This window comes from Helianthus annuus, chromosome 3, assembly GCF_002127325.2.
Source record: "Helianthus annuus cultivar XRQ/B chromosome 3, HanXRQr2.0-SUNRISE, whole genome shotgun sequence".
NCBI lineage: Eukaryota > Viridiplantae > Streptophyta > Magnoliopsida > Asterales > Asteraceae > Helianthus > Helianthus annuus.
The window spans coordinates 68,984,443-68,994,879 of record NC_035435.2 but is presented as its reverse complement, the minus strand read 5'-3'; the positions used below and the strand labels follow the sequence as shown (position 1 = coordinate 68,994,879).

The following is a 10,437-nucleotide window of genomic DNA, read 5'->3' as shown; positions in this document are numbered from 1 at the left end:
ACATTTTTCAAAACGAGGTTTGTATTTTGACTCTTGCAGTCTAACGAAGTACTGCAACATATAAACAAGCCATGAATCCGATACTCCCACAAAACCTATGTACTCGCCAGCATTTCTTTGCTGACTTTACTTTTTACATATGTTTCAGGTGGTATTGCTTGATGTTGCTTGCTAGGAAGCTTGTGTCACTTAGGACCTGGACGAGGCCTTAGTGATTTAAAAACAGTTATAAACAATATGTAGTTTGTTTGTTTTGATTTAAAGACAATGTACATTACATAATAATTCAATAAAACAAAACATTTGGTTACCATGGTTGTGAAACAATAATCCCTCTGGTTGTTATCTTTTAACATTTAAAGACAACGCGGTTGTTATATAAATAAAATTTGTGGTTTTATTTTAAACTACTGCAATTGTATGAATGTTTGATGCAACTTTGTGATGTCAACACAAAGACAAACTACTCGTGTGATTCTGTCATTCCCATGATCACTTGTGATCTCCCCAAGAACCTTAAACGCTCGTCTCTTTTAAAAACCCACTGTTATGTAAGAAAAGGATTCATCCGTCCGAGCTTTCTCACCTTGGGGAGCTCCTGTCCTCTTTGTGAAAAAGAAAGATGGATCTTTTCGAATGGGTATCTATTATCATGATCTTGATAAGCTTACCATCAAGAGTCGATATTCCCTACCTCGAATCGATGATTTCATTGTCTTTTGTGACGCGCCGAATCTAGGCCTTGATTATGTTCTTATACGTTGAGGTAAAGACATAGCATATACGTCAAGACAATTGAAAGTTCACGAAAAGAACTATACAACTCATGATCTCGAAATGGGAGCTGCAGTCTTTGCTCTCAAAACCTGGAGACACTATCTTTATGGCACGAAGTGTATGGTTTTCACAGACCACAAAAGTCTCCAGCATATTCTCAATCAGAAGGAGCTGAACTTGAGTTAAACTCTTGAACGATTACGATTGCGTGATTCGCTACCTTCCTGGTAAGGCGAATATCGTAGCCGATGCACTTAGTCGAAAGGAACAAGTCAAGCTTCACTCTGTTCAAACTCTAATTGATATTCAATCACTTGTCATTCAAGCACAACGATCTTGTGAAAACGAAGGCTTTTTGATATATGAGCTACCGCTTCAATTCAAGCTTAAACTTGAAACAAAAGGAACGATGGGTTGCTCTATTTTAAAGATCCTCGTGGATGATTCCCTGATTGGATTCTTGTACATCCTAATATGTACATTACAACTCAATAAGGACAAACCGAATTCCTATTAAGATCTTCCTATCTTCATAGTTAGACTCTTGGAAATATTTAAAGTGCCAAATGAAATCCATGGATTGGATTCCTGGCGTACTTTAAATACTCGGGTCCAAAGATAACAAATTAAAGGTCGAATTAATCAATTATGCGATTTTATGATTATGTGTTTATGTGTTCTCCTTTGTGTTTTGTGCGATCCGATTTGTTTTCGAAATCCTCATAGAATCTTCCATATCTTCATATGAGGGATTCATAGTAGGATATTCAAAGGTACTACCTTAAATCCTTAATGGGCTTCTACGTGGTAGTTAAGACCCTTGGATTATATAAGTGCCGTTTCATAATTCGAAAAAGACCCCTTGAGTGGTCTAGTTAAAGATTGATTCAACATCTGGTTAGGAATGACATGTGATATAGCTGGAAAGACTTCTAGGTAGTCTGTTTTAAAAGATCATTTATTGATCTAAAGGACTCAATGATGGTCTAGTCACACTCATCACAGGTTCGTTCATTTGGTTCTTCCCTACACATTATCAAATACACTGTGTGGACTATGCAAGGAATTACGTAATTATGGACGCGTACATAATTATGAAATTCAGTGCACGGAAACCACAGTAAGATTTATCATGTGTAAGAACTGATAGTGGCAACAATAACGGAATGTGAACGATGTAATGGAGGTACGGTGGACGCACCAATGGCACTTCATATACTTATATATAAGTGTCCCTCTTACATTGCAAGCATAATGTTATTAAAGTTACTAGAAGTTCAGGATCCAACCAGTATTGTCTTATCTTTTCGACTTCATGTTTCGAGCTCTCACAAGTTTCCTCTGATTAAATTTCGGGACGAAATTTCCGGAAGTAGGGGAGACTGTGACATCTGTGCCTCCAAGACCATCGAACAAATACTAAATCAATGAAATATTGTATTTCATACTTGGAATTTGTATAAATATGTGTATCGTTTGCACATATCAATTCTCATTCGATTTCAAGCTCTAAATCGCTTTCTTGAAAGTTATACGCAAACTGGTGTGTAAACGCAGTCAGTTTAACGCGACAAACACTCCGGGATAGTGAAATAAGCTTAACATACCATAAATAACCTTTACATAACTTAGAAATAAGTTTTGGAAGGTTTGGTGTGTCAAAATCAAGTTTATTCGCTTACAGGGACTAATTTCGACAAACTACAAAAGTATGCCGATTCGTACTGTAACGAACATTCCGGAACTTTATCATAAGTTAAACATGCCCTAAATATCCTTTACATAGCTTAGAAATAGGCTTTGAGGTGTTTGGTGTGCAAAAATAAACTTATTGGTTATTCAGGGACTGAAAGCGTCAAAAGTGCACAAGTTTGCATTTTCGCGCATATCTTACGTTCTGAATATATCCGGACATCCAAAAATTTATGTAATCATTAAAAAATTATTTTTTAGTGATTTGCATGATAAAATTCCATTCGTCGCTCAATTTGGATCGTTTTTGCGTTCGTTACGACTTCCGTCGTAATTAACCGAACAACGCAACCGTACGACCAAACGAACCAACATCCGAGATATTTTTGAGCATGTTTTGAGTTCCCAATACTTTAACTTCATTTTAGAGCCTTGAAATGAGGTTAATGGGGCTTAAACGTGTCAAAAATGGGCCGAAACGCATGTTTCTAAGCTGCAGGGACCAAAACTGACAAATCTGCCAAACTTTCTCAGGCGGGGCGCGTAAGCCTTAGCCAAATCTTACGCGGGCCGCGTGAGCCTGTCAGACAGAAACAATGAATCTGGTCATTTTGCACGATTTTGATGGTTTTGATGGGTGGTTTTCATTACTAGGGGCTGGTTTGTGTGCTCTCCAAGTCCCCCAATCAGCCTATGACACTTGTAGGGCTTGGATCATTGCCTCCTCTCCAAGAAATGATCCTAACGGTTCTACGAAAACTATATATAGGCCATCCCATTTCAATTGTTCTTTGCTCATTCACTTCTCTTCTCTTCTTCATCTGATTTGGAAGGTTCCCTCAAGTGTAAGGAGCTCTCTAAGTCTGATTGGGAACTTGGTTTTCTTGTAGAAAAGATAGCAAGGGCCCATTGTGAGCATTCTTTCATTCTTTTTATTGTTTTCCTAGCTTGGAAGTCAAATATAGTTTGACTTTCAGCTTTGACCACGAGTTGGTCAACGAGAAGTTCGTTTGAACTTCGCAACGTGAGCGTAATCACGTTGGTTATAGTCCTTAGTGACTATACCAATTGATTACCATGTTGACTAGGTGTAGTGACGAGTCAAAGTTTCGGTCAAAATGCGTTTTAGCACGCATTTTGCATCGGGACTACTATTAGGTATCAAAACACTTTGTTTTGATACCAAATCAGTAGGTTAAACATGCTTTGACATGTTTAACTCGTCACTAATAGTTAGTGCTCGTTTAGAGTCGTAAGTCGAGCGGTCTAAACCACTGCTTAGACTTTCGAACTCGACCCGTTTGGTCGATCTTTAGGATCCGACCAAGCATGGTTAGTGACCATAGTTGCATTGGGAATAACCTTCCGAGGTTATACCTTATGGTCACCGAGTTTAAGTAGTTGTATGATAGGTAGATTATATGCCTTAGGTAAATTACCAAAATGCCCTTTTCATGCATAATTGGACTTTAAGCATATGTAACCTAACTTTTGTCACCTAAACTGATTATGCAACCTATTTAAACATGTTTAGGCATATAATACTTGTCATAGGACTAGTTAGATGTCTCGAACGCGCGTTTGCGCGCACGACGCGTTAAAGTGGCGTAAGCTACCTTAATGGGCCGCGATGGGTCGAAAGCACTTAGGTTAGGTTCCAATTTAGAATGTAGGCTGTGTTAAACCATATCACATGAGTTCCTACACTCATTTGGTTTACAAGACCTCATTCTTTCCGATCTTCCGATTTAGGCGTCTGATTGTTTGACTAGCGATCCGATACTAGGTACCACTTGATTCCTTGATTGCCCGAGCATTGATAGTTCACAAAATCAGGGATACCCTACAATCTCAAGTGAGTGCATAGTTCCCCTATTTTATTGTTTTCAATTGTTTTGGGGTGATTCATATGTACAAAACGAATTTCAAGGTTTAAACGAGGATTTCAAAAACGATGGTTTATACTAAACTAATAACGATTTCAATAAGGTGAACAAGACTTGTTGGTTGTATTTACATAACAAATGACATTCATTAGCTCTGATCAAGCCGACCAGTATTAGGTTATGGTACCATAGGATCTGACAAATCCCGTTACCAGACTACACCCATGGTTATGTGTGGGGGTTATGTAGGTAACGACCGAATCTGTTATTGTTAACTTACCCTTTGGTGGTTTGTTAATGCGAGAAACGAGTTAGACGAGTCATAAAGGTTTGAATGTTGTTAGCAAGACGACCAAAAGTAGTTTCACTATTAAAACGAATACGATTTTGAGACGAGTCAAACGATTTGAGACGACTTCAACGAGATAAACGAATTGGATAAACGATTGGTTTTGGGTAGTGATTAGATAATGGGACGAGTGTAGTACGATAGAATCATGGTAGATACACCGCTGGTACATCTTATATATAAGTGCTTCTATCATAATACATTGCGTGTCATTATTTAGTTCACTGGTGAAGCTATTTTGAAAACAATGTCACACAACGAGGTTTTTGAAACAATATAACCCATACGAGTTTTACTAACGAGTTTTCACGAGATGTTTACAAGTTTTTATTCTAAAGCAAATATTTTTGGGTTAGGAGTCATGGCTACGAGATTTCTTATACTATAACCATCTTGATTTGAGTTGGTTAAACTATGTTGCAATACATTTTTCAAAACGAGGTTTGTATTTTAACTCTTGTAGTCTAACGAAGTACTGCAACATATAAACAAGCCATGAATCCGATACTCCCACAAAACCTATGTACTCGCCAGCATTTCTTTGCTGACTTTACTTTTTACATATGTTTTAGGTGGTATTGCTTGATGTTGCTTGCTAGGAAGCTTGTGTCACTTAGGACCTGGACGAGGCCTTAGTGATTTAAAAACAGTTATAAACAATATGTAGTTTGTTTGTTTTGATTTAAAGACAATGTACATTACATAATAATTCAATAAAACAAAACATTTGGTTACCATGGTTGTGAAACAATAATTCTGTTGCAATACTCCCCGACGTTTCCGCCACGGTTTGTTGTTTTAACGTGGTCGGGGTGTGACATGGGTGAGGTCCTGTGATGCTTGCCAGAGGGCAAGCAACATTTCTGCACGCCATGAGATGCCACAAAACGGCATCCAAGTTTGTGAGGTTTTTGACGTATGGGGGCTAGACTTCATGGGCCCTTTTCCGACCTCTTTTGTTAACCGCTACATCCTAGTCGCTGTTGATTACGTTACAAAGTGGGCTGAAGCACAGGCTTTGCCTACTAATGATGCGAGGGTAGTGGTGAGGTTTTTGAAAAAGTTGTTTGCTCGCTTTGGTGCCCCGAAGGCATTGATTAGAGACCGTGGGATGCATTTCTGTAATGCACAGCTTGAGAAAGCATTGTCCCGATATGGTGTGCAACATCGATTCTCTAAACCATATCATCCGTAGACGAGTGGACAGGTCGAGGTTACTAATCGGGGTATCAAGCGGATTCTGGAAAAGACGATTAATTCTAGCCATAAAGATTGGCCCGAGAGATTGGATGATGCACTGTGGGCTTTTCGGACAGCCTACAAGACTCCTATAGGTACCACACCGTTTAAATTGGTCTATGGGAAGTCTTATCATTTGCCTGTTGAACTCGAGCACAAAGCATATTGGGCTTTGAAGACAGTTAATCTTGATATGGCTGCTGCGGGTGAGAACAGGTTTGTGCAGATTCACGAGATTGAGGAGCTTAGGCACGATACGTATGAAAGCTCCAAGCTTTACAAGGAACGTACTAAGACGCTCCATGATGCCTGCTTGAAGGACAAGAAAGAATTCCGAGTGGGCGATCGTGTGTTGTTGTACAACTCACGTCTCAAGTTGTTTCCTAGTAAGCTCAAATCTCGTTGGTCGGGTCCCTACACTGTACGATCAGTGTTTCCTTACGGGACTGTGGAGATAGGCCATGAGGATGGCAGGTTGTTTAAAGTCAACGGGCATAGGCTAAAGGCTTATGTTGGAGGGCCCGTTGACCCGAGTGTGGAGGTTGTTACCCTCCACCCCAAGAACAAATGAATTCGGGGTGGTGAGCTAGCTGAAGACTCATAAATAAACTTAGCATGTCTGTGTGTTTATTATTTTTGTTGTTATTTTTGTGTGTGGTTGTCTTTTTATTTTCAGGTTGCGGCTCATTCTGGTCGCGAGGGATGTTAGGGCCTATTGCTGGCTCTCAGGTTTGTTAGTCGGTTCTTTTTCTTGGTAGGAGATGCTTCATGAGTGCCCCGGGTTCAAGGAGTTTGTCTATAAAGATGTCCATTTTCTACATCACCAAAAAAAATTTTAATTAAAAATCGAAAATGCTGCACTATCATCAAAGTCTGGCACCACCAGACAACTTTTGCAGGCCAATAATAGAACTAATTTGAATAAAACCAACCACCACCACCAATTCTTCATAACTTCATCTCCTTCCTCCATTGAACCCACTTCAAGCACTCACGAATTCTCTGCATCTCCTAGCTTCATCCAAGAATTCTTTCATTCCAACATCATTCCAGGTACGAATCCTTCCTTTTTCTAGTTAGTTTCATGTGTTTTGATGTCATGTTCTTCATAGTTAGTTTCTTTAAGTTTTTAGGGCTTGGTCTAAATCACCCAATACAAGCCCGTTTTTAGTGTTTTTTGTGTTGATTTGAACCACAATGGACCGATTTACAAAACCCCTAAGCAAAAAGTTGAAAAACTCGGGGTTTCGGGGGCGATTTGGGCGATTTTCCGAAGCTGGGTTCCGACACGCACGGTCGTGGCCTGTTATGGCACGATCGTGATCTTCAAAAATTCATAAAAACTTCAAAAAATTTTCCAGAAATTCAAGACGGCACGGGGGTGCCATCCGGACGCACGATCGTGCCATTCATATTCAGTGTCAGTTCTTCATAAGTTGCCCAGATCTTCATAACGCACGAGGGTGCCATATAGTGGCACGGTCGTGCTTCTCGGGAAATCACTGAGATCAGTGTCCGGTAATCGGCCCGGCACGAGGGTGCCATTGGGTGGCACGACAGTGCTTCACAAAAAAATGGTTCAATCCAGAGCCGTTTACAGCCGAGCATGATAGTGCCGTGGGATGGCACAGTCGTGCTCCTGGGGAATAAAAACCCAGACTTCATAATTTTCCCAGAAAATCTTCATAAACTCACTGATTTGCAGGTCTCGCACGGTAGTGCCATATGGTGGCACGACCGTGCCATATTGTCCAGTCCCGGAATTTTTGTCTGTTTGTTTTGGCTGCTGATTAATCTTGTCTCAATTTTGCAGATGGATCACCCCTACTTGTGGTTCTCCAACAATGCTAAGGAAGGGTATTGTATCCCGAAAGTGGAGAGGTTGTGGGCCCGACGACACCTTATTGAGCCCATGAGGAGGCTGCAGATGGTGGATTTGGATCTGCTCGAACAGTCCGAGAGGTTCAATGATCTGATAACTCCCCCTTGGTCCCGCCTTTTTGAGATCGCGGAACCTCAGTATGTGGAGCTGGTCATCGAGTTTTTCGCATCCTTCCGATTCACTTTCCCATGCCCGGATGTATACGATAAAAATGTTGGTGTTAAATACTGGTTGGCGAGAAAATGGCATCACCAATCAATGAGTCGATTCGGGATGGTGTTGGGGTTGTACGAAGATGATGAAATAGACTCGGAACTGTTCCATGGGAGCCTGCAGGATTAGGAGCCAGACACAAACAAGGCAGCCTTCTGGGAGGAGATCACTGTACCGGGTCGAATTTGGGACCCTCGTAGAGCCAAGGCCACATGGATACTTGACCCGCTTCACAGAGTCATCGTGTGACAACCCTCAAAATTCCATGTATTCCGTACAATTTATTATTGATAACTAAAGTGCTTGATGACTGTGCTGAATCATTTAACGGCTCTCTGGTTACTGTGATTATGCTTACGTGTATTTGTGAACGTACTAATAGTATACTATAAAGTCATTAAATAGTCCGTTATGATTTCCTAAGTGTTAGAAATTAAAAACGTTACAAAAATATATATATATAAGACGCTTTACGGATTAATTAAGCTGTTTAACGGAACAACACCGAACCGAACAACCGGACTTTACCCTGAACATAAAAATATTGTCAACGACATTGTTTTTCTTTTTCTGAGCCAGTTAGGGTCCCCGAGTACCCTAACACCCGTTATAACATGCAACACACATCATACACTAAATAAGCTCCTAACTTATCTTAACTAGTACTTAACTTATCTAGTTAGAAATGAACCGAATACCCTCCCCCCTTGTAACCGATCGGTTCCCTCTAGGGGACACCATCCTTACAATTTGATTATTTTAATCCAAAGTGTCCCATATCTAGCAAGCACTTGGTCCTATGGTTAAACAAGTTTGGTGGTTTATAAATAAACCTCTTGGATCATAAACACTTCACATAACCCACTAAACAAAATCAACTCTTTCTCTCCCTCCCTTGTTTGGATCGGCCGAGAACCACACACCCACATCCATCACTTTTCGATTTCATTCAAGCCATTCCAACCTCATACAAGTGTGATGGATCACGTACAAGGAAGCCCGGTGCTTACGGATTGCCAAGGACCTCACTACGTTGCTATTAACCACTCGTTTTTCGTCTAGTTTCTCCCCTAGCCTCGAGCTAGTAGTAAGTAACTCTAAACGCCTTCTTGATCTTCTCTAGAGTGGTTAATAAGAGATTTGTCGGTTAAAAATTATGAACATATAAGATCAAAGTCTAAAAGTCTACTAAAGTGATGAACAAGGTGGTTAATGGATGAATATTAGTGTAAATCATGTAGATCTTGTGTGATTATGATTATTGGTTGATTATCTGATGTCTTGCTGATTAATATTAATATGTGATGTTGTTGTGGTCACTAAACATGATTAATGGAATCAATCGAACACAAGTTAGTAAGATAGAAAGTGAAAAACAGAATCTGTCCCGGTTTTACAGCCAACTTCAGTTGGCTGTAAACAGGTCATAAACTTAATGAAAAACCGATATTTTGAATCTAAAATATGTTATTATGAATTACGGTTCTAATGGCACCGGAATCGTAATTTTTGGACTCCGTTTACTATTTTTAAAGTATTAATTTGTAACAGCAACTTAAGCTGAATTTTGACAGCAATAAATGGGTGTCATACTTTCAGTCATAACCTGAGTTTTGTGATGAATCGGACCATGAAATTTGTACAGCAGATGACAACCAACGCATATGTAATTACCCCACGGGAATTTCGTAAATCGGACACTCGATGAATTTTTAATAAATTGTTCCGTGGACTGTGGTCAGAAATACACAAATCCGAGTTCAGTCCGGAACATGAATTTTTATAAAATATTGGTAATTAACTGGACCCCGATATTTTTACACAATAAAATATGGAACGTTTAAGACATTCTGTAAAAATTTGGGAATTTTTGGAATAATTTAACTATTTTATTTAAATGCCCGAAAACAGCCGGTTTTGAATATTAATGCTGAATTGATATAAGTTGTGACTTGCGTGTCTAAATGTCGAGTATGCTATCCGTGAATGATCTAACATGTTATATATGTTATGTGCATTATCGTATGTTTGATTTTGAGTGGGGAATGGATGGGAAACTTAGAGGGCATAAACCGTTAAAGTGATGCATCTTATGTGATAGATACGTGTAGGAACTTTGTGTTCTATTTGAAAGCCACTAAATGACTAACTGGTAAATCACACTAGGACGTGATTGACCGACCTTGACTGTTAGCTATATTGAGAATCTAACCGAGCAAACCGAGGTGAGTTCACACACTTTCTAAGGCATGGGATTCCTAGGGGTTTGGGAATGGGATTGATTAACTACTTGTACTATCATTACTATTAAACTACTTTTTACTGTCCTCGGATTGAAGGGCACGTACGTAAAACCTACGTACACGATCATAAGACCATCAACTCTATCACTTTAAGTC

General features: G+C 39.7%; 1 protein-coding gene across 1 annotated transcript; it reads left to right on the top strand.

Annotated features, from left to right (window-relative positions):
- The first annotated feature begins 5,581 nt into the window (after positions 1-5,581).
- LOC118490417 lies at positions 5,582-6,514 on the top strand. The gene is made up of 2 exons (XM_035988047.1): positions 5,582-5,794; positions 5,900-6,514. The coding sequence occupies exons 1-2, from the start codon at positions 5,582-5,584 to the stop codon at positions 6,512-6,514; spliced, it is 828 nt and encodes a 275-aa protein (XP_035843940.1).
- The last annotated feature ends 3,923 nt before the right edge of the window (positions 6,515-10,437 follow it).